General features: G+C 51.3%; 6 protein-coding genes across 6 annotated transcripts; 2 read left to right on the forward strand and 4 right to left on the reverse strand.

The window, feature by feature from the left end:
• Positions 1-1,069: 1,069 nt before the first annotated feature.
• On the reverse strand, positions 1,070-2,191 carry BKA67DRAFT_533503 (uncharacterized protein; the record flags this gene model as incomplete). Its single annotated transcript, XM_046099713.1, has 1 exon — positions 1,070-2,191. One exon carries the CDS (start codon positions 2,189-2,191, stop codon positions 1,070-1,072), a length of 1,122 nt encoding a protein of 373 aa, XP_045962582.1.
• Positions 2,192-9,945: 7,754 nt separating this feature from the next.
• On the reverse strand, positions 9,946-11,237 carry BKA67DRAFT_656546 (Ribokinase-like protein; the record flags this gene model as incomplete). The annotated part of the gene is made up of 5 exons (XM_046106962.1): positions 9,946-10,132; positions 10,219-10,332; positions 10,401-10,462; positions 10,516-10,674; positions 10,734-11,237. 5 exons carry the CDS (start codon positions 11,235-11,237, stop codon positions 9,946-9,948), a joined length of 1,026 nt encoding a protein of 341 aa, XP_045962583.1.
• A 671-nt stretch (positions 11,238-11,908) lies between these two features.
• On the reverse strand, positions 11,909-13,185 carry BKA67DRAFT_591365 (major facilitator superfamily domain-containing protein; the record flags this gene model as incomplete). Its single annotated transcript, XM_046104709.1, has 2 exons — positions 11,909-12,995; positions 13,061-13,185. 2 exons carry the CDS (start codon positions 13,183-13,185, stop codon positions 11,909-11,911), a joined length of 1,212 nt encoding a protein of 403 aa, XP_045962584.1.
• A 1,539-nt stretch (positions 13,186-14,724) lies between these two features.
• BKA67DRAFT_557803 (high-temperature-induced dauer-formation protein-domain-containing protein) lies at positions 14,725-18,404 on the forward strand. Its single transcript, XM_046102288.1, has 5 exons — positions 14,725-15,132; positions 15,248-15,964; positions 16,017-16,613; positions 16,663-16,906; positions 16,956-18,404. Exons 1-5 carry the CDS (start codon positions 15,037-15,039, stop codon positions 17,936-17,938), a joined length of 2,637 nt encoding a protein of 878 aa, XP_045962585.1. The 5' UTR covers positions 14,725-15,036; the 3' UTR covers positions 17,939-18,404.
• Positions 18,405-18,426: 22 nt separating this feature from the next.
• On the reverse strand, positions 18,427-19,951 carry BKA67DRAFT_656549 (uncharacterized protein; the record flags this gene model as incomplete). Its single annotated transcript, XM_046106963.1, has 6 exons — positions 18,427-18,778; positions 18,887-19,330; positions 19,401-19,432; positions 19,495-19,602; positions 19,657-19,676; positions 19,744-19,951. The coding sequence occupies 6 exons, from the start codon at positions 19,949-19,951 to the stop codon at positions 18,427-18,429; spliced, it is 1,164 nt and encodes a 387-aa protein (XP_045962586.1).
• Positions 19,952-21,683: 1,732 nt separating this feature from the next.
• BKA67DRAFT_635638 (6-hydroxy-D-nicotine oxidase) lies at positions 21,684-23,627 on the forward strand (the record flags this gene model as incomplete). Its single annotated transcript, XM_046105659.1, has 6 exons — positions 21,684-21,855; positions 21,927-22,158; positions 22,213-22,239; positions 22,308-22,545; positions 22,622-23,035; positions 23,111-23,627. The coding sequence occupies exons 1-6, from the start codon at positions 21,754-21,756 to the stop codon at positions 23,625-23,627; spliced, it is 1,530 nt and encodes a 509-aa protein (XP_045962587.1). The 5' UTR covers positions 21,684-21,753.
• Between the last annotated feature and the right edge of the window lie 420 nt (positions 23,628-24,047).

The following is a 24,047-nucleotide window of genomic DNA, read 5'->3' on the forward strand; positions in this document are numbered from 1 at the left end:
AGACGTACAAAGTACCGCTAAGGTTCGACGGCTGTACAGCCTCAAATGTGGAAGGCCCTTCCGACTCCTTGCCGTGGTAGTCAAGGCGGTTTGCGAACAGCGCAGTTTGCGCCGAGCAACAGTCTATTCTTGTACATTGGCTGATTTGCCACATACTGCCATTATGTGTATGTAGTTGTCTTCATAATCCGGCACGGGGTGAAATCTAAAGCTACACATCGTGACATTGAAAGTTAGGTGGTCCATTTCGCGTCCAGCGACGTGGGCTCTTATTGGTCATACTCCACTCCGCCCATCGCCATCCGTAATCCACATGAGCCGACAAGATTCTTCAAAAGAAAAGGGAAAAAAATTTAGGACCCAGCGCCAGAAACTAAAGTCCCCTGTCGTCCCACGTTTGCGCTAACTTTAGTCTTCAGGGAAAAGAAAAGGCGCCTATAATCCCTGTCCCTGCGTGCAGTCATCCCTGTTGGCAACGGGCTTCTAAACCATGGTGTGGGGAGCTGCCGGAAACAACCCGCTCCCCGTGGGACCTCAATCTTGGAAATCTCGACCCTTTGGGCTGGAACCGAGGCTGGTAGTGAGCTGTAGTGTGGCCCGTTCGCCGGTTTGCTGCAAAATGCACGGCATTTCATCACAAGTCACACAGGTACGTACCTTTTGCGGCATCGTGACATTGCCTGCCAGGTTTCAAACAGCAAAAGTAAACTTACAGTTTGCGGTGTACATATGAGTTATCAGTCTTCACAGGAGGGTGGCAGAATCTCACAATATCATGGTTTGAGTAGAACATCTTTGTTATTTGTCTTTTTTTGCGTAGCGTGAAATGGCCCTCAGCACATCTTAATCGCCTTGGTTATGTATAATTTTACTATCTTATGTGAGGCACTCAATTGTACCAGGCTTGACGCCTCGACACGGGAACACACGCGCGTCTACGTACACATCTCTCGACCCATTGTCTGGGGAGATGTGCATTAAGTTCCTCCCTCAACCCTTGTGAATGCTTGGTCCCTAGCTCTGCTGGACATGCCGTGCTTGTTGACTGGGAGTAATGGCAGTACTGCACTTAAGCCTCATCATCGTCATCGTCGTCTGCCTCTGCATCGTCTTCATCGTTAGAGGACTCATCGTCCTTCGGTGGCTCCCAAGCCTCCTCCAATTTCAGACCTGCTCCTTTCCTGTATGTCGATCCTAGCAAATCTGAGGTGGTTGTCCTGTAATGGTCCAATCCAGGATCTGTCTCTGATTTTTCTGGAGCATCATAGAGCCCCATTCCAACCAGGATTTCTCCCTCCTCCTCCTCTGGCTCATCTAACGGCTGGTAAGGTATCGCTTCCTCCGTAGGCATAGCAGCTTCCGGCTGAATGATTTCTTGTTGATAATTATCTGGGGTGGGAGGTGCTGTGCAGGTATTGAAGCCATTTGCAGCAAAAGCCTCCCACTCCATTGAGGACTGATTCGCATAAGCAGGGAAAGACTCTGTCGTATCAGGACTTCCGCTTGGACAGAACGGTGTGGCGTTGATATATGTTGGCGTATTCCACAAATAGGAGTCTGCAGGCATGCCGTGAGATATTGGTTGCTGCGAGGTTGGCATAAAAGGCATGGAGAGTGGAGAGAATGATGATATTGGAGACGTTTGTCCAGAGTAGACCGCTGGAGTAGGCGGGAATTGTTGGTATCCGTTATATATGTCTACATCCGTGTATGGAGTTGTGGAAGACATCATATATTGTGATACATCGAACTGGGGCATCTGTTGAATTTGCATCTGAGATTGTTGTGGGATATGTGAGCTTGGATGCCAGCTCACGGGCCGTGACGTTCTTTTTACTGGTTCTTGGTATGCCTCATAGGTTTGTCCTTGTATTTGGTGGTTGAGAATGGCTTGATCGAGAGCATATTGTCGCCGCCTTGCAATGTTTCCATCATTCATCAGTGTCCTCCTTCTTTGCTGCATGGCCTGTGGGCTATTGCTGGCGCTGCTTGGTTTGACGACGCGCATCGAGCTTGCTGGTCTGTACCCATTGGAGGATCCACGAGACATCCTCCTTACCGAGTCTTGTAGTGCCTGTTGTCTTGAGAAATCGTCGAAGATAGGCATTGCTGAAAATGCCTGAGATGCATGATCGAGCGTGCCCGCTCCCATAAGGGAATGCATCATATTTGTGGTTTGGAAGTAGTTCATGAGATAACACAATACTGAGTGTCGAATATATTGTACCGTTGCTAAAGTGAATTGAGTATTTTAGACAGAGGGTGAGAGACGAAAGATTATGTATGAGAGTAACAAGATCCACTTTGGACCTATACAATTCAGGAATGCTCGAAAGTATGGATCAAGATTCAAAGGAGATTTATCAAGTACGGATCGATCAAACCTAACATGGTGTGGTCCAACTTGCTGGCATATAGATTATATTAGTCCTGGAGCCGAGAGACAGTACTAGGAAACATTGTCTGGTTTGGCATGTGTATGCAAGTACATAGTAGAGAGAGAGTGTGTGTGTGTCCGCGCGTGTCTTTAGCTCCATCTGTAAGACAGCAGCCGCTTGTGGTTCTGCGTCATATGGGACCGGCAGGGATTCTGGAAGCCATAAAAGAGGATTCATTGTGTTGATACCAAGTTGACCAGGGACGGGCGGATAGTGATAGTACATTTATTAGTGCGGACACGATCCAGGTTACAGAGCCACTGGATCTGGATGGCTGCAAGGTGTGTTATGATTTGGCCGGCGGTCAAAGGGACGGGTTTCGAAAGAGTTCAAGGGGTTCGGTCGGCACTAGGCGCTTTCACGGGTGGCCCATGGCATTTCACCGTCTTGCCTGTTCTGTAAGTAGTGGGCGAAAAGCCGATCAAGACATGGTGGGTACAAAGGAGCGCCATGAGCTTGTTCGTTTCGAGAGCCTGCTGAGGCGTGCACATAAACTCGCACCGGAATGGGTCACAGAGGACGAGGGTATGATTTGCTTTTGCCGTCCATCCTTAGACTGCAAGGGGGTGCACAGCCGCAAGGGGAGGCGTACGTCCAGTAGTTAGCCTCGAGAGCAGGCTACTGTGCAGAAGTTGCAGCACTGACGCGTGAAGCACCATCAACAGCAGTCCATCCGGCCACTACGTAAAACTAGGGATCTTGCTCCACCTTGTCGGAGGCCCAAGACACGCTTTCGACGCCTGCTCTACATACCAAGTGGTAGCTTGGCGGTACCGTCGGCTGGGTATGCAGTGTCAGAAGGGTACGGAGTACCCACATGAGAATTCGACACTCTTTGGGCTTTGGCGGATGATTACTACTTCCGGTTCGGTGGTAGCACGCATGAGTTCCAGCGGTGCTGTCTTGACTGCAACCGACATCTGGACTGGTCTTCTTGAAAAGGGAGACCTGGTCTGGTCATTGATGAGGACACCCCAGGGCTTGAATACAGCTCAAGTCTTGATTTGTTGGATATCTGTCGACCGCTAATCCCTAGGGTGAGACGAGTAATACGATCCATCTGTGATGTAGTGCACGACAGCAGTCCCCATACTCAGGAGGATGCACACAAATTACGACCCCCTACACATTGTGCATGGCACTTATGGAAACACTCACGACGCAAGGTCTTCCGTCTGAGGCGTTGAGTATAAGCGGAGATCGTCATCTTCAACAACGATCGGCCATTCGCCGTGTGGATGTTTGTTCACCGGGCAAACTTGGATATCGAACGTGGTGTTTGCGGTGGGTATCTTCGCAAGCTACATGGTACAGCTGATAGCTATATGGTGGGAGCCAATTTCTGCATCCAATGTAGTGCGTTGTTGCTGCTCCATTGCCAATCATGGCAACTTTTCCTTCCATTCCTTTACTGCCGCTCAGTCCCGGTTGGCGATGGTTAACACTAGTCAAACTTCTCGCGCACCACGTAGTAGTCATGGGAAACAAGCGGCAAAATTTGCGAATTGCAATCCAAACACAAAGCCCTGCAAGTCTGAAGTTTGGTGGCCCTTGATGAGATCAAATAGCCACTTTTCGTTTGCGAACATCCATGTGAGACCGGCTTTTATTATTATCACCCTACATGCTCAAAGATAGGGTTGCAAGATCCACCTTGAAAAAGAATGGCCGTGGAGACAGCGTTTGCCCTGCAAGCACCTGCCAGACTCTTGGCTATGCTTCATGCCTGTGGTAGTAGTTTTGCACATCACGACAACACCAAAAACAAGATGAGCAGAGTTGCACATGCAAATGGCTTGAACAGCTCAAATGACAAAGAAGTTCAGTCGCCTGGGTGTTTTGCATGCAAGGCTTCCTGAGCCGGACCATGCGCCTATTGTAAGCCGCCTCATCTGCTCATTAGCATTAGGTTCGCATGTTGTGTACCTTGAAGTGCTGCGGGTGCTGTATACTAATTAGTTGCTGGCACGAGCAAGGTTTATCAGTAGCTAGCGAAGTTTGTGATTGTTACAGTGTCCTCACAGCCACGAAATTGGTGCCAGAGCCGTAATCCACCGGCTATCTTCAGCGCTATGAAGTAGCCAACCATGGTGAGGTCCAGGCGAATCAGGCAGCTTTCACGTCAAAAAGTTGTGCATTGGCAAGCATGGACAAGCCAGTCTCACCGGAGCGGATGACAGCGTCATCTCCAACGCCAGGTTCTTTGTGGCTGTCGGTGATGATCGTTTTCGTTTCTGAAGCAATGTCCGCTTCTGCTTATTACCTCTTACCTGAAGCGTACTGCTGGTGCCATCGCATCAAAGCGGCACCCATCCTCTCGGCCCCCGCTTCATTGGTCTCAGGAAGTTGATCATGGTAGACACCATTTCCCGTAATTGCTGTACTATGTAACCCTTCTGAGCTCCGCCGGCTCTGAAAGGGCCGCCAATAACTGCCTAGGCTTGCGAGGCGGTGGAAGGGGTCGCTCAAGGGGTGTTCAATCCCAGCTGAATGTATTGTAACGGCACTCGCGTAGATTGCCACTTTCGAGTTCACCACTTCTCATATGACTCCGCCATTGCTCATTACATACGGCATCCAAGGTACGATAATCTCCACCAAGCTGGATTTTCTACTTACAGTCTCACTCACTATTGGCTATGTCGTGGCCAGAAGCGACTATAATCTGGTTTCCACTTGTGGTTCCATGGTTTGACGCTTGCTATGGGATTATCACAACCGTTCATCACGGCGACGCTTGCCGTGGCCCCTGTGTCGAGGTCTGTAGGCCACATATGCCAGAGTAAGCTTTTGCGTGTATCAAGTGATACGATGATTGCGACCAATGGAACAGGAACCAGACTGCATGCACGCCAGCAGTGAAACCTTGGTTGCCTGATGGGCGCAATGGAAAAGAACTCGCAAGATATCACAAATGACCACGAATTTTGAGGCTGATCCAGGCCGGATTATCGGAAACCTTTGCTGGAATCATCCAAATCCTTGATCCTAATAATGTCCATAGGGATCGGGAAGATCCACCCAGGTACAGAGTGTTTCAATCCTCTTCTTTTCACGAGAGCCTAAAAGCGATCCATGCGATTGTAACCCGAGCCTGTCGAGTATGCAGGCAGTAGTAGTCGGCAAATTGTGACCATGGATATTTATCCCTGGTTCCGACCTTGCGTTTTCCAGGCGCAGAGAATGGTGGAGATCCCAACCCAGTATCAATTGGGTTACGCAAATGGCATGTCCGTACTTGTATCCTTGCTCCTTCCGTGTGGGTGTGAGTGTTGACTACATACATACTATGTATGAAAATCACTCAAGCTTAAACGGTCAGGCGACGAGCGGGATACTGTTATGATAGAAAGAAAAGTCTTACCCTATTGGATCCTCCAACCACAAGGTGCTGAGCCAGGCTTAATTCCCAGCCCCTCAAAAAGGAAATCCAAGACCACGCAGCAGCTCTCTGCGTTCCCCACTACACCATCAAAATAGTCAATCAAGCAATCTTGCTCTCAAGCTTTTCGTCCTTACTCCAGTTTGTAAAAGTGCTTGGGGCACAGAGCCTACGACTGCTTCAACCGGGTTGCATGGGCTGATAGGCCTCGGTGAGACCAACAGGTGGAAAGCAACGCAAGCGACTACATAGTATGCATGCTCCGAGCCATCGCCTGAGATGATAAACCTCATGCGAGACCTGGCAAACTCGTCATCATTACACACTTCAGCCGGGCAAATTTTTGTTTTAACATGTCAAATACTCGTCCACAGACTGAACTACGCAGCCTGCGGTAAGAGCAGGCGGCATAGTACTGTAATTATGCACGAGTACAGTCGCCACATTTTCCAACCAAATTGATACTAGTTCTTTCAAGCCCTCGTCGATAAACCCAACCTCCATGGTCTCAAAATAACAAGCGCCTGACGCTTTGTCTGCACCGAAGACCGATCGAATAGACAAGCGGCCTTGTGCTAAGTGCTAGAATCAACTGTGCATCATCACATTTGTTGGCTGGGGTAATTTTAGCGGCGGGCTACGTTCATTACATGGGACAAGAATGTGCCACGCAGAGCGTGCCAGCATTTCAGGCAAGATCGGTAGAAGTACCTTTTCTGTCTTGTAAGGATTGGCTCGGAGATGATCACTTCGTCGTAACGCATCCAGTCCGTGTCACCGCGCTCACGGGAGGGTCCCGCAAAACACGCTCAACCGGCGCCATGGGTAGAGCTCCATCCTTGTCTTGTCACAGCCGTTCAAGTGGCGTTCGAGAGCGTTGCTCAATGCAAGGATCAAAAGTATGCAAGGAAGTGGCTACAAGGTATCGCGCTTTCTTTTTTCGGCCGTCGACACCTTCATCAATCTCCACGCCATGATATAATGCAAGTTTCACCCCGTCATATCCTCGATAGTTGTGACCAGGCTTTCACCTCTGTTTTATGTGTAACAACGAGGAATATACTCCACATCATTCAGATTCATACATTGTGTCGCAATAGCCAGTAGCCAACCCTTGGGAGACCCTCATAATAATGAAAATCAGTGTCAGTACCATTAGTGAACAATGAACAGCATTCCTCAAGGCTTCAGCTCGTGCCCAAAAATATATCATGGTAAGCGAGGCGTCATCACTATGGGGCCAGGCAATCCTTGCGATAGACATTCGGCAATTTTCTGGAAAAACTCATGGCCTTTGAATTAAACTCCCAATAGGCCTTGAACCTTGCACAACATTTCTGACTCGTGAGACCGCTCCTCAGGGGTCTTGCTTACCTTGGGCCTTGCGCATGGTACTCCGTAGCATTATGCGGGCTCAGTGCTCAAAATCCTTGTAAGACAAGGCTGAGCTGGAGACCCCCACAATACGCACATATCCATCAAGCCACCAGAATGTTCGCCAAAGCGAGTGGCCTGCAAAACTGCATGATCCCTGCTCGATGGTTCCAGGGGTTTAGTGGATCTCGTGTCTATGCCACCGAAGATCTACGCTTGTACTTGGATACATCTGTAGCGAATGGCTGATCAACGGAAACCAAAGAAATAAGGACTCTTTGTGATGATGGGTATAGGGACGAGGAGCCCTCGAAATGCCATGCTTCAATTCTTCTATCTTTGTCACAAGTTTGGCCTCATCTGCATCCAATCGTCATATTAACGGGGGAATGCAAAAGATTTTCTTGCTGCGGGTCGCTGAATTCGATGGTTTCTCTGTACCAATGAAAACGTGCTCTAGCCGCATGGGTCTACTGTATCGACAGCAAAGACGTACCTCAGGGCCGATCTTAGTTCGTGCTGCTCAGATTATACTAATAAGTACGATCCATGGTCCGACGAGCATTTCTAGCCTGGACTGCATAGTTGACTAGTCAGCCGTACGAGTCAATCCAGCGCCAGATGCTGCGGTGACACAAATTTCGTTCACCCTTATGCTGTTTTGCCAGTAGCACCTTGTTACGGGGTGCGACATTCGATGGCCGAGCATACCTGTGCCTGCTAGCTGATCAATCACTCTCACATGAGTACCGGTGTACTTTTCGGCACATATTTGGTACTGCGGCGGCGTGAACATTATATTACGATGCAACAATACAAGGTTGTAAGATCTTCTCTGCGAGTGGTAGATGAGTTGTGATCAAATTGGTATTTGAAACAAGTCTGGACCGGCGGATTATCTCGGTTACTTCCTTGCTTACGACCCAGCGTGTTATCAGATGGGATGGATGGAGGGACATTCCTACCATTCGATAACGTACGGATCCGTACTGTGTATGGCTACTACATAGCATGTATGCATATCCGTGCTTGGGGTGAAGGTACTTATGGACCTGGCTGATCTTCACACTTTCTCAAGCCTCTCAGCAATATGCGCATTCCTGTTGGATGTGCCGTGCCCAAACGTCGTGCCAACTCGGCCGCAGCCTGCCCTTGTGTTTAATTGCCAACAGTCTATCGAAGCGCTAAACTCTCGAATCTCATCCAAGGCGATGAAAAATAGTACCGAACCTGGCTTTCAGTGGTCACCACCAGATCGTCGCTTTGTCAAAATACCCGCTGAGCCATTCTTCAGATTAGGGTTGATTGCTATACATACCAGGCAGCCAGGATTCAAACATAGTTTCTTATCCACTCCTGCAGACAGGCGATCTGCACTGAGAACCGTCTTCGTACCGTAGTTGAGGGTTGACGCCCTGCCGCTCTTTCTTCCGTGTCGCATCTCGCCGTCCGTCACCACTATCCCGGCTTGTAGCAGAGTCTCTGCGCGCGATCATCTGATGCCCGCTCATCTGGTACAACACTACTAATAAGAACTAACGTAGAAGAATCGAGCCGACATCACACCTTCGCTACGTGGGTGCCAAAGACCGCTCGCGCGTCACTAGCTCCTGCGCTGCGTAGGCCGTAATATACTCGACTCAATGAAACCAAAGTGCCCGGGCGGCACCAAAAGAGTCCTCAACAAGCACCAATCACACTGCGCGCAGACACGAAGCAGCATTCTTAGCAAAGTAGTTCCACTAGCGAGATCATTGCCTGTCCTGGGTCCGGCTGAAGTGCATGATCAAGTTTGCGTCATCTAAAAGTCTAATGGAGGATTTCTGGCAAATCGCGAATGGGCAAAAATAAACATGGGAATTATTTCAGGCGTCAATAACAATATCCACTGCCATTCTCGTGTTGGAACCCTCGTTTCGCCAGATTCTGGTACAGGCGACAAGACTTGACGAAGACCTGAGCGCTTCATAACGAGTCTAGCGACAACATCGACACGCAATCATCCAGCCCTCAATTAGATCGGGAACCCTTTGGACGCTTTTCACATTCCTGTGGTCGTGTTCAATTCCGGCACACCCACCCACCAGCTACAGCATACATTTGTAATCCGTAAGCATGATGCAACAGCCTATTGTTGCATCGGGGCTCGGCGGATCGCATCACCTGCCTAAGTGCTGCAAGGCATGAGCGATGAGATGGAACACTAGCGTTTCGACTCAAGCATCACAATATTTTTGACGGGAAAAAGGGAACTCAAATATCCGTCTTAGTTCGCCAGCTATTGCTTGCAGTCACTTTCATAGTATTCTCTTCACTACTGTGAATCTAAGGATCCACCACCAACTCACCGCTCCTTCACACCCAGCTGTGACGGAGTTACCAGTCCAGCGGCCAGCCAGCCCCTCAGCTCGCCCCACGAGTCGTCTTTTGTCCATCATATCACCAAACAAAGTAGGGCCATGACCATATGCAGGGGAGGATACATCGACCCGCAGACATCTCGGCCGCTCTGTTCATTCAACTATTATTCTTAAAAACAAGGCCGCGAGTGCCTCGTGGCGCCCGCGTTAGAGAAAGTCACGTTGATCATGTTGAATATGCAAAGATACAAACCTATCATATCGTGTGCGCCATCCCAGAGACTGCCCACACACCGTTCTCCGGATGCAAACTTCCAAGACTAGGTGAAGACTACATGATTACCTGTCACACGATTAGACATCGCTGCAACTTTCCTGACACGGTCATCTCTCACACCAACGAAGCCTGTCGGCTTCCCATTACTTCTCGGCCAACGCCACCAAATCCCTCCTTCTGAACCTTGCAGGTAGCAAGCTGCACGGCAAACCGGACTGTGCTCTCCACATCCCCATCCTCAAGGTGACACAGAAGGGCGAAAAGAATCCCGGCGACGAACGTGTCACCTGCACCTACTGTACTACAATTCATGGATATTAGTCACTTTTAACCATCCACGAGGCTTTAGGGATATTGCTCCTCTATCCCTTTGGTGGTTCTGCATACTCAACTACGCGAACCGTCTGCCCAGCAGATAACGCGGGGCAGGACGAGTAATTCCTGTTCGGAAGTGACATCCACGACGCTCCATCCGACCCCCAAGTGCACAAGAGAAGAGACCTGTTGCAATGCATCAGTAAGGCGGTTGGTCAGCTTATTACGGAATGGCTATCCCGCTTGTGACATACGCTTTGCGAGCCACGATGCGTTGGGCCTCCAGGCATTCCTCGGCTGTCTGGTAGCCTTTATCCTGCCTACTCGTCAGCCTTTTCTGCTTGTTGGCCTTTGCAGCCTGGCACCAACCTGAGCCCAACCTTTCGAGTAAAAGACGACGTCTGCCTCGGACGCCAGCTCTTCCAAACCCGACCGCCCCGGTTTTTCGACCTCCACACTGATTTTGGTGTTCGGATATGCTTTCCGCAGATGTCTAATGCACCTTAACGTCGTTTCCGGAACTCGCCCCTTTTCTCGCGATCATGAGTGTGCGGTTCGTTTCATGGCTCGGTCATGGTCAACCGTACCTCAAAATGCCACCACGTCCTGCCTTGCAAACCGCTCGCTGCGGCAAGGAATTCATCCCCCGTCATGTCTGGTAGGTCATTAAAGTTTACCGAGGTACGGGATCCCGTGTCCTCGCTACGTATTATGTAGCTACTCGCCGGATCTGAATGCTGCTCCCGATAAATGCACCTAGTCAAATCAACAATCGAGTCGGATCCGAAGGAAGCTTTGATACTCGCTGTCGCCTGAGACGATTTCGACGGCAGCACCGAGATCAGGTACGGTGTCACATTGTGACCTGGACGCTGGGCTAGAAGCTGTTGCAACACCTCGAGTGAGTTGGGACAATTGCCGCCTCTGCGGACTTTCAGACTAGTCGCTCGTAGCTTTGAATCTTCCTCGGGAAAGTAGGGCACACTGTGTTTTTCATTAGCAACCAGGCGACGGGATGTCTCGGCGATGTTGTGCCCTTGCCTAAGAATTGTGTCGAGGTAGCATGCCCCAACACAGACGAGTGTCGTCATACTGTTCGTTTTGCAAACCAGGTAACGTTTCACAGATGATCCTGGGTCGTTATGATCAAACAAAAGCGATTTGGCGACTGTTTCCAAGCACGAGTACGATTAGTTTCGCGGTCGATAGTCCAAAGATACGGGTTGGCTGTGGCTGATCGATAAGAACGGCGGGTCCCCCATGAAAGGAAAGCATACTCGCAACCATGTCATAATGCCATCTTCAGAAGCTACTCAAGACGGCGACCAGCGAATATAACGATATTCTGCACCGTCTAGAATTTGACCGAATTTGCCGCCGTAATAGTTTACTTTTTAACACGTCTTACGAATCGCATTTTTATGGAAGTTTTCCTTGCATTCCATTCTTTGCAGATTTACTTCCTAGGGAGATGACATGCTAAAACATTCATTCGGGTTCTGGGATTGACGGCGTATGCTCATTATGATTTACATTGCCAACACTCTGTATTTATCTCTGTGCTAGTGATCATCCTCACACGAGTCGTCAGTTTACATGTAGTTGCCATCGTTGGATTAAACAAATATTGCGAATCATGCATTCAACTTCAACCTTTTGCTGACGTGTTTTCAATCTGAACGAACCTGCGCACATCTGCTAGAACTCTGTAGCCCAATATCAATCCCCGCCGTTTGGGCGGCCCTTTCCTACAACTCTAACCTTACTCGCTCCGGTCGGGGATCTTTGGTATCATCCACCAACAGACCCCGCCCGCCACGATCAAGGCCAGCACGATGGGCTGGAGGACGGCCACGCCGGCACTCGTAGCGATCACGCCCGTGATGGAAGGAAAGATGGCGCCACCCGCCTGGGCCACCACAAAGACAAACCCGAGGGCGGCGGCCTGCGCGTTCCGGGGGAACACCTTGGACGCGACCGACATGCCGGTCGCGAAGAAGGGCCCGAAGAGGAAGCCCATGAGACTCAGGGCCGTGGCGCTGGCGATGATGTTGGGCTGGAGCCAGAAGACCAGCTGCAGCGCGACGCACAGCGCGCTGTAGATGAGCAGCATCCTCTGCTCGCCGAGGCGGAAGGTCGGCTCCGCCAGCAGGATCCGGCCGAGGAACATGCCGCCGGCGTAGCCCGCCGGCACGTAGCCCATGCGCGACAGCTCGCCGCCCCGCGCCGTCGTCAGGAACTCGACTACCCAGCCCCCCGCCGTGAACCAGGCGCCCAGCTCGAAGAAGTAGAACAGGCTGAGCAGCCAGACGACCTTGAGCTTGAGCAGGCCGGTCATCTCCTGCAGGGCGACCTTGTTCTTCCTATCGCTGCTGCCGTCCCCGGGTCGCGATCCAGATCCGGGCAGCTTCTGCCAGAAGGTGTCCTTGAAGGCCGACATCACCCCGGCCATATTCAGGACCGCGATGCCAACCAGCACGAAATACACCATCCGCCAGCCCTCGACGGCGCCGTAGCGGCTCTGCGTGGTGTTCGCGATGCCTGTGGCGGCCAGGGGACCGATGAATGTGCCGAGGGCATAGCAGGCGTGGATGAAGCTCAGCCAGCGGTGTGGTACGTTCTTGAGGCCGCTCACAAACGTGTTGGAGTGGCTGTCCTGATATGCCATGCCGACGGCTTGGAGAAAGAAGGTGAGGCAGAACAGAGGGAACGGGGACCAGGGACGCAGACATTGGGACAGGAGTTGCAGGAGGGCGCCGAGACCGAGTAGTTGCCCCAAGGTGAGGTGTGCGGTCAGGAGAGGATTTGTAACGGCGGCGAAGAGCCAGCCGGCAAAGGTTGTGCCATAGCTGTCATCAAGGTTCCATGTTAGCACTGTATGAATTTACCTGGTGAACAGATAATGAATATTTACATAATGGCTATCTCGCCTGTGCCAATCTGGAATGTCGTGAGCATACGAGGGATCAGTGGCCCCAGTGTGCCGTCGTTGACTCCCGCGCAGAAGAAAGAGAAGCCGGCAACGACCAATTTGTACATTGGTGTACCAGATTCAGCCAAGACGGCGTCAGCTGGAGCCTCTTCTGCTGGGAGCGAAGCTTCAGGATCCTGCTGAGCTGAGTGTATACGCAGGTCCGTCATGGGTATCGGCTGGGGCTCAGCGACCATGGTCCGAGTGGTGGCCATTTTTACGAGGTCGATGAGAAAAGCTTTACACAGGCCAAAGTTACATCTTGCTCCTACAATCACCGAGACGTGAGCCTTCCTATGTATGTCATGTATATTATCATGTCATATCGAAGGCATGGCCCCTCGGGAAAACGTCGGCGGAAGGTCTGTTGGCGCTTTGGTTGATACTGCACGTCGGCCCGCTATCCCCGGTAATGGTGAGTTGAGGCCGGGAATGACGCATATCGTGATGGCTGTTCTCGGCGGGGTTGTTCTTAATTGGTTCAAACACGTGGTGAAGCATACATCTGGATTTATTTGGTTCGGAGCAGCTCCGCAAGCTCATGATAGATACAATCTGAGTCGGGTGGCAATGCCCCGCGATCGACTCACAAGGCGCTCACATTTGGCGCGTCTGCAGGCGCGTTTGATCTCACAGCTTTGATTTAGGATAATGATCCTGGCGTGTCGAGAAGATGGAGCGGCAGCCACAAGACAGGACAGGAATGTTTAACGGGCGTTGACCTCTAGGCAGAGTGAGAGTAAAACCTTACTCGTCAGGCTTGATTCTTACGTTTGAATGTTCCTACACGGTGCCCGCATTTTATCGTGCCGGACGTCTTTTCTCTGGCGCACCAAGAGCTTCGACGCGTATCGCGTATCACATAAGTATCATTGTCAAGAACTTGTCGTTTCGCAGCAAACAGGTGACCGACCACCGGGCATCGACGAGTTCGCAGATTTCACATTCTTCTTCACCTCGAACCTCAAGGGACCGCAAGCAACGAAAAAAAGAAAGTCTTCCTCATAGAGGTAGTGTGTGCCAAAAATTCCCTACCCAGCCGTAGCCAAATAGGAGTGGTCATAGTCTAGAAAGCACGTTAGAATCGATCCCTGGTATGATATCAGGAAAGGCTGAAGATAACTTACTATAGTTTTCAACTAGCAAAAACGCAATCTCGGACGAATCCTCACTGATATGCGTAACGCCCGTGCACCTGGGACGGTTAGGATTGCTGCAAGTATGGGGTGGCATTGAGTGTGACTTACTAGGATGGAGAAGACAACATTCTCGAGGGCGCGAGGAATTGGTTTTGTAAACACAAATGTGGGGCTGCTTTACTGCCGAGCGGTGAGTGGCAAAGCCCAATGGTAGGTGCCCAAGGCTGGCGAGGCTCGCACGCAACAGCTTGGGAGATTAGCTTGGGAGATTAGCTTGGGAGATCAGCTCTCAGCAGTGGTCGCCATGTTATCTCATGTTTCTACAGTGATCCTACAGTGCCGTGACGGCAATTGGCAGTGGGTGCAACAGCCGAACACTAGCCACCTTGGCCTGCAATCGTCAGCTATCAGTCACTACAGCCACTGTGTATTCTCCTTGTAGATTGCGACGTCTGGCATTGGAGATGCCCGTAAACCGCCTGGCCATGGACATCTGAAGTGATGTGAAATTGATAACAGCGGATTGAGCGTCTTCTTGCCCGCAGGTGTGAATAACCCCGTGATAACATGTAACGAACTGAATGCCAAATCCACGCTCATATTCACACTCATACTCTTGCTCGCTATCCCTTGCTGTCATTGTCCCGAGTGAATTCTACTGGGGCTAGTACGGACGAGCAAAAGCAGCAAGCTTCTCTCCCTCTCTCTCTCTCTACACTGGAGTAGCAACCCGCTGCCCCTCGTCAACCCACTGCATAGACACGAAATGAAGTTGGCAACATGGGTGCGAGCGACTCGAAACTAGTCTTCAAGAAAGGCATCTTCAGGCTTTCGGAGGAGCGACACATCCCTGCTGATGATGAATACTGGACTTCGGTGAGTCCAAGTCCAAGTCCAAGTCCAAGTCCAAGTCCAAGTCTGAGCTGAGCCTCGACCCTCTTATCGCGCACATTCCCCATCTCGTACATGTACTCACATGCCCCTGCCGCAGTTCTGGGAGTTACCCGAATCGTCCGAAGACATCTTCAGTCTCTTCGCACCTACCGACGTCCGGCGAACCAGAGATAATGCCATAGAGAATCTAGAGACCCTCATACTCGCCGTCACCTCCCGCCTCTTCATATTGCGGCACCACCCTTCGTTCCCCGACCCTGAGCTGGCCCCCGAGAAGGACGCCCTCAACTGCATACGGATTCTCAATCGCATTCTCCCATACCTCTACGAGGCCGAGCATCTGCAAGGATGGGAAGAGAAGTTCTTCTGGGGCACGAGGAGGAAACGCACCCGGCGAGCTGCCATAGCGAACGAGGTATTGTTCGACGAGGCGCAACCAGACGACGCCGACGATGGCAAGACGCCCCTGGACGAGTTTGAGGAAACAAAGCCGCTCGCCGAGGAGCTCATCGACACTTTGACCGACCTCCTTTTCTTCTCCGACCTCACTGTGCCCAAACAGCCCCATGGCAAGCCCAAGGTCACATATGCCATCTGGCAGAGCGGCGTCGGCTGCAACACCACCCTCCCAACAACCAAGGAGCATGAGGCCAACCGATGCGAGATACTGCGGTTGCTGCTCACCTTGGCGAGTCAGAGCATGTACATGTCGCCCAGCGTCCTGCCCACCAAGGGCACGCGAGCATTGACATACATATGCACATGTCCGGACAAGCAGGTGGTACTATCCGTGCTCTGTTCCTTGCTCAATACAGTATGCCACCACCACCAAAGCCGCTTCTAGTTGCTTTGCTAACATTACCCAGACCCTCAAGTATAACCCTGCCACCTGGAAAGTGCCGTACAATACGTTGGTCTTCAAAGACGAGAAGCAGATACTTGTGACCTATACCTTGCAACTATTGCTAGTCATTCTCCTCTACCCAATACCCGAACAGGTCACCGGAACGACACCAAAGAACTACTATCGACACTTCCTCGGCAGATTACACAGACCCCAGGATTTCCAGTTTATCGTCGACGGCATGACCAGAATCCTCAACCAACCCTTCCAAGCCAACACGTCGTATATTCCCGGGACCCAGAGCAGCACCAAGTTCTCCCCAGAGATTATAATGCTATTCTGGGAAATCACACAATGCAACAAGCGGTTCCGAGCCTATATGATCGATACCGAGAGAGCGCATGATTTCGTTATCCTCATACTATTTTACGCCACTGAGTACAAGACGGATGCTTCGAAACAGGGCGTCGTGCGAATGTGTGCTTTCTTACTGCAGACATTGAGCGTAGAGCAAAAGTTCGGCATCAATCTGAACAAGGCATTTGACGGTCACGACATGCTGCCTGCAGTCATCAAGATCCCAGGCTTCCGAGGCACATATGCCGACTTCCTCATACAAGTAAGCAATGGCTTCCCATGACGCCGTTCCATATCTCACCTCTGTCTAGTCCATCTACAATCTCATCACTACGAGCCAAGGAAAGCTCTCGGCTATTTATCCGGCTTTGCTCGCAATCATCAACAACATTTCGGCTTCCCTGGAAGGCATCAACACAATAACATCCACAAAGCTTATGCAGCTGTTCTCGTCCATGTCGTCGCCATCGTTCCTACTGACCAACGAGAGCAACCATAGCCTGCTCAGATCACTGCTTGAATCGATGAATACCATCATCGAGCATCATTATAAGGGTTCGTTCAAACTTGGCGACTGACAACCCAAAGCTTACACCCCTCCTAGGCAACCCATACTTCGTATATTCGATACTGAAAAACAAGAAGCGATTTGAAGCTTTGCGCTCCTTCACACTAGAGAGTGGCCAGGAAGAAATCGAAAGGCGCAACCGACGAAGGAAGGAGAGCGGCCAACCTACGGACCCGTTCGATATGAGTAATAGAAACTCCGTCGACAGCTTGCGGAGTCCCACCACTACCCAGTCACGAACTCATTCTCTCAGTGACGTACCAGAAGAAGACAACACGTTCGCGATTGGTGACGACGAGGATGACAGCGACGATGACGAAGAGCGCCCCACACCAGCACAATCAAGCCCAAGCGAGAACCCTTCACGCGCATCGTCGGTGGTCAGCATCGATGATGCCGTCCCTACGCAGCTTAGAGGCATGTCAGAGAAAGCTCGAGGCAAAATGCCCGCAGGTGTTCCTTCATTTTCCCGACAGAACAGCACTACCAGCCTAGGAAGCTATTCTATAGCAGGTCAATCCACTTCTGGCGCCTTCGAACCTTCTGCGCAATGGATCGAGGGCTGGCTAGCAGAGCTACCACTCCACACGATCCTCACCGTGATACAACAACTTACTGCCCTTATCACACGACAAGGCTTGGATATTGACAGCCCGTCTAACGGGATACTCAAGGCAATCCGGGATGCAGACCTGGTTGGCATCGAGCTCTCTTCTGTCAGAGTTCACTCATTCGAATGGTCGCCTCTGGCCTTGGGTTGGTACGAGTCACTGCTTTGGGCTTTTGTGTTTGCCAGCGAAATGCAAGTCGCCAAGGGCACAGTTGGCATCTGGAATGGAACTGCCATCAAGTTGTTCAAAGTACAAGAGACAGCAGCAGAGGGCCCAACATTGACCTCACCACGAGGAGCGGTGGATGCCGTAGGAAACAACATTGTGTCACGAATGGCTGCCATAAACTTGAGAGGTGGCCCAGCCGCAGCCGGCACTGGTAATGCTCCGCAGCCTAGAACCGTCTGACCGAAGCATCACCTTGTAGTAGTGGGAAAGACAGTTGGCCTTACAAGACCTACCGTACGTGGAGTAATCTCGATTAGCTTAGCCATCGGCGTTCTGGTTGAAGGACGTATTCTAGCATTTAGAACTATCAGCCTGCTTACCAGAGCAAGGTTTCAGATCATTATAAGAGTACTCGGATTGATGACCTTTCCACCACTTTTTGAAACGTATCTTCTTCCATCTTCTCTTTTTCTAGATACTGCACTTATCAGGTAGGGATACAAAACAATGGAGACTTCCTATCTTGAATTCTATAGAAAAGCTCGATGGGACACAGGGAAATCGTCGTAGCACGCTGCGGCTGGTCATAATTCACGGGAAGACGACTACAGGCGGTCCTTGTCTGGTTACGACTGCTTTAGAAGTCGGGACGGATTTGTCCACTGGAGGTACGGTAACAGTAGCATAAAACCCATCTGCACATGGCGGGGAGGGGGGGTTTTCCCTCCTCATTTCGAGTAAGAGATGGTGGCCGTCCGCGTCTGCAGTATAACCTCCTCGCTGCCCGAGTCCGCCATGGGCCCCGCGTCGCCGGATCCGTAGGCTTCGACGCCCACGTGGTAGTTGTCGGACCTGAAGCGGTGATCGCCGTGCTCGATCTCCGCGATGCTGTCGAAGCGCCGGCTCTTGCCCTGGCCAAACGTCCGCAGCACGTGGCTGTCCTTTGAAACCTTGCCCGACGACGGTCCGGATCCCCCGCCGCTGGTGCCGTTCTTCTTCTGGGTCGAGAACATGTGGCTGAGGAACACTCGGAATGTGGGAAGGCAGCCGCAGAGGACGATCAGGTTGGATTCTACTACCCTGTGATTGTTTCAGTCGGTTAACAACAAGAAAGAAAGAAGACGAAAGAGAGAGAAAACCCGCCGGACGGACGACGAGCGGATCTGGGAAAGATGAGAAATAACTTACAACCAAAGCATGGCATCGGCCATGGTCCACGGGACGTCGGGGCTGTCGATCATGGACAGGAGACTGACCAGCCGCATGACGGCCGCGGCCAGCGTTATTATGCCGATGCCGAACCAGGCGACCAGGGCGGCCTTGTGCTTCTTGGACATATGCAGCCGCAGGACGGTCGGGATCGGCTGCACCATGAGCAGGAGGTCCGTCACGCCGCCCGCGATCGCCTGGAGCATGTACCACGGCGGCCGCGCTATGCAGTTGTCCCCCGTGTACAGCCTGAGGTTCCAGGCCGCCGCCACGGGGCGGCACGCGAACAGTACTGCGAACCAGACTGATCCGAAGCAAGCGATGCACAGGAAGCCCGTGAACAATATGCCGTACTGGTACCAACGGACAGGGGACAGTCGGTAGTAGAAGATACACAATGTCAATTTGGCCAGAACGGTCCCACTGCCCATAGAGAGTCCGTCAGATTTTGGCCGTTTGCGAGTAGGGTTGATTGATGTTTGAGAGTACTCACACGATGGCGGTCAATGTCAACGCTGTGATGATCTGCGATTTTCGGTGTTGAGTGGTGCGGTGCACTGCGTAGACTACTGTCGGAATAAACCTACCTGTGTCATGTAGATGCTTTTGTCCAAAGACTGCTCCCAGCCATGAAGTCCTACCAGTCCGAGGCGCCAGAGGTGTAGCATCATCACTTGCGTTGCCACCAGGAATCCCTATTTGAGAAATATCAACGCCTTTATACTCAGCCGGTCGGTCGAATCACTTACCCATGCAACAACTATTATGTCTGCAGCATTATTAAGTTCTAAACTCAGAAGTAATTGGTTAAATGATGGATGGTTTTCTTTTCTTACAGTCATCGATTCGGACTTTCCGCAGCACAAACCATGATGTGTATATTCGCTGAATTAGGAACAACGTTGCGATGGGAAACTCTATCCCGAATGCCCACAGTACATGTGTCTTGGTCGATTCGTCGCGGTAGGGATGAGTGAAGTTCACAACCCAACCGTCGGGAGGTGGAATCATCACTTCGGTGCCATTGATGATTGGAAAAGCCATGATGTGTTGGAAAATGGAATTGAGTTCTACAGAGACGGCATACTAGGCAAGAAACTCGACAATAGTGATAAACAGACCATCAGAAGCCGACGCTGAGACTTGCCGCGCAGTCAACATATCATATGAATTTGACAACCGCAACCATAACTCCGACTCCTTTGCAGCTTTGCAACGTTCTGGGCGCAATGTTTTCGGTGTGTGTATCCACTCTTTGTCTTGTCCGGGGCAAACCTCCAGGATGTTTTTTTGGATATCATTTTTATTCAGGAACAATGTTCGATGATCTGCACTGTTCATCATTCCTGCACTCCATCAAGTGCCGAACTGTTGAGACATTTTGACATTTTGAACAGCTGGCATACACGGGCCACCTTTTCCCTCCAACGCAAAACCCTGCCTATTTTTTTCTTTTCAATTGAGGTGGTTTATATTACCTCTCATGCATTAACTAACCGTAGTGAATCTTTTTCTAGTTTAAGCTTTGTGTAAGAAGGAAAGAAAGAATAAGAAAGAGAAAAAGGGAATGCCTTGGATATATATCATAGAGTCTCATTCTCTTACGAGTGATATCAAACCGATGGGCGATAGGTAGAGCTGCAAAGTCACAAGTGCGTATCCCTTCAAAAGCTTGTTGAGGCACATAGTTCATTGACCCCTGAATTGAGTACTGAATAACTAGACACAGGTAATGGCTCATGCAGGGGAGAAAAACCCCGAGTGATCTCACGTAATCTGCACAGAAGATGCTCCTGTTTTGCCTTAAATCAAAACATATATAGCCATGCTCAAAGATTAAAAAAAATTAGAGATATATAATCATGTTTAGCAGGCGAACATAGTTCTGGGTCTAAAGCAACAAAAAGCCTCTATTATGTTACGTTAGGTCACATTACGTCGCAAAACATGAGAGGGTATTACAGATGAACAAGTGTCGGGTTTTTCTTCCCTCTGCAAGATGGTTATACCACAGGGCAAAGATTGTACTATCAAATAGCGACTTGACGATTACAGGGAATATTCGAACAAATCAAACACTATGATACAAGGTACAAACACAGCCGGTCTTGGCCTTCCATTGTCATCCTGGAAACCGCAATCTAATATTTACCGGTGGAGCAGCCCGCACCTATAGGAGAGTCTGTCACAGCGGACCCTCACCGGGGGGTGCAACAAGCATTTCTCGGGCCGGAGGACTCCCCGGGTGCCATTTTGCCACGGACTCCATGTACGGTTACATGGTACCCGGGCTCAGAGTTAATCATTTCCCAATCTGCCCGCTTCCCTAGTCGTATGTCATACGAAAAGGCAACAGTGAAGATACGCAACAAATAGGAACAGCGCATACGTAGCCAATTGATCTATCTCCCTCCCTCCCTGGCCAGGTCTTGCCCCCAGTGTTTAGAGCGGCGACTTGTGGGTCACTGCAAGACCTTGCATCTGTTCCTTTGCACTCTGTGTATGCCCAATTGGCATGGTATTTGACGAAATGAGCTTGCCCGCGTGCCATATTAGGAGCTTTTAGATGGATATCCAACGGTGCGGTGATCCTGGTTTGTGGTTCGCAGTTGAGCCTGGGGTCATCTCAATATTGGACAGGTCACATATGGCGTCCTCGCTGCATAATCTTGCCTTGTACCCCTTTGGACCATTTATAACACTGCCTTGGCCGTCGTGGCACGTCGTATCGGGATTCTGCACGTTAGGGCTTCATCTTTATGCACTCGGCCGTGGTCGGTGTTGTCTGTGTTTCAGGAACATCGTTGGCCGATCAAGTAATAGCGCGTGATAATTATACATCCATCATGCGGTCCCTCATCCCTTTACTGGCGCTCCATGCCACCGTACCGACCGTGGCAGCGCTTTGTAGCAACTACAACATGACTGGCCCTAGCATCGACGAGACGGTGAGTTGCTGAGCATGACTGTGTGCTGCAATCTAGACGTCTCTGTAGCAGGATTAACCATATTGCCGTAGTGTACCGTACTCGAGGATGCCGGTATCAATGTCTACCGTGCTAACAGTACAACATATGCTGCGCGTGAAGCCGACTATTATTCGGTGTCGGCACGCATGAACCCATCCTGTATTGCTATGCCTATCTCTGTCGAGCATGTATCCTACATCATCAAGACATTGACCGCCACGGCCACCACCAATTGGGCCGTTCGCTGTGGTGGACACATGGCCTGGGGACCGGCGGCCGATAGTGAGCTTCTCGAGTCACTGGCCTGAAACCAGACACTGACAAAGTATGTTTTAGTCCACGATGGCATCACAATAGACCTTGGTAACATGTCTCCCCTCTCACGCCTTGCCTAGGTTTCTGCGGCATCCCCTATTAATACCGTGTCTTAGGACTCATGAACCAGACAAAATATGATGTAGAGACCAAGGTAGCCAAGATACAAGGCGGTTCGCTGTGGAGCGACGTCTACACGACGCTCGAGCAGTATGGCGCGACTGCACCAGGAGGGCGCACCTCGACTGTAGGAGTGGGTGGTTTTACGCTGGGAGGCGGCAACAACTTCTACAGCGGCAAAGTGGGCTTCACCTGCGACAATGTCGTCAACTACGAAGTTGTGCTTTCAAATGGGTAAGCCGGAGACCAAGGCAGGACTCTGTCATCTGCGCCGGGGCCAATCCACGACTAACACGTCTCACCTTCTCAGAGAAATAGTCGAGGCGAACAGTTCGCACAACGCTGACCTTTGGAAAGCCCTCAAGGGAGGCTCATCGAACTTTGGGGTCGTGACGCGATTCGACGTGCAGGCGTTTGACGCAGGCAATCTCTACGGCGGCCTCGTCATCCACCCCCTGAACCTCACCGGGCAGGTCATCACGGCCTTCTCCAACTTCGTCGACAACATCGTCAACTATCAGGTCGGTTCCGCCTTCAGCTTCTGGTCCTGGGTCCAGGGAGCTACCGAGTCGGTCATCATCTCCGCTCTCCACGACACCACCGGGGCTGTCGACGCACCGGCCTATGCCGAGTACAACGCCATTGAGCCTGTGTTGTCTTCGACACTACGCGAGGACAGCCATCTTAACTTCACCAAGGAGCTTGAGTTTGCCAAGGGCAACCAGTGAGTACCCGACATCGGCCCCATCCAACCTTCCGACTACTATCGCGTATCAGCTAACCAGATCCGTCCGACAAGGAACGTGTGGTTCGCCATCACGGTCAAGAACGACCCGGAGACCCTCCAGTACATCATTGACCAGCACAACGCCTTCATCCCCGCCTGGCAGGAGGCCACGGGGGACGAGACGTTCAGCCTGTACACGGTGTTCCAGCCGCTGCCGACGATCCTGTTCGACCACGGGGCGGAGAAGGGGGGCAACGTGCTGGGGATGGACCGGCAGAGGGAGAACTCAGTGCTGTTCCAGGTCTTCATGGTGTTCAGGGGCGCGGGGCTGGAGCCCGAGGCGCGGGCCCGCCTGGTGGCGTACCGCGAGGCCGTGAGGGCGCGGAGCATCGAGGCGGGCACCGACGTCGACTTCGCCTACCTGAACTACGCCGACAAGACGCAGGACCCGATCGGTACCTACGGTGACGAGAATATTGCCTTCCTGCGCGAGGCCTCGGCCAAGTATGATCCGGGGCAGATCCTGCAGGATCGGCTGCCGGGAGGGTTCAAGCTTCCTAGAGCCGATCTGAGCACAGCGGGATTTTGATGTGTGCTGGAGGGAGATGGCCATGTGTTTACAATACAGGATAGCGTCACAAAGTCTGTAGACAAGCAATGATACAGTGCCTTACCTAGAGCACGGCGTGGCCGATTCCGGCAGCTCGGCGCCTGCTCTACGAGGACTCTGATCTTTGAATCTTGCTGGTGCAAATGCCTATCTTCTGTTGAACTGGACAACCTTGGAGGTCGAAGCCAGCGAGAAGTCCAACCGCTATATCTCATCTATGGAAACAAACGGCTCATGACCCCCGGGAAATATTGTAAAGCACTATACTACAGACGAACCCGCACTCTTTATCTCGACTCAGAGCGAACAACTAGTAATTCATATACAATCCATGCTGTATCGTGTACGACATGGATCTGTCAAGCATAATTGCACAAACAAAAAGAGAAAGGGGAGAGA

The sequence above is a fragment of the Truncatella angustata genome (assembly GCF_020726525.1).
Source record: "Truncatella angustata strain MPI-SDFR-AT-0073 chromosome Unknown BKA67scaffold_2, whole genome shotgun sequence".
Classification (NCBI taxonomy): Eukaryota; Fungi; Ascomycota; class Sordariomycetes; order Amphisphaeriales; family Sporocadaceae; genus Truncatella; species Truncatella angustata.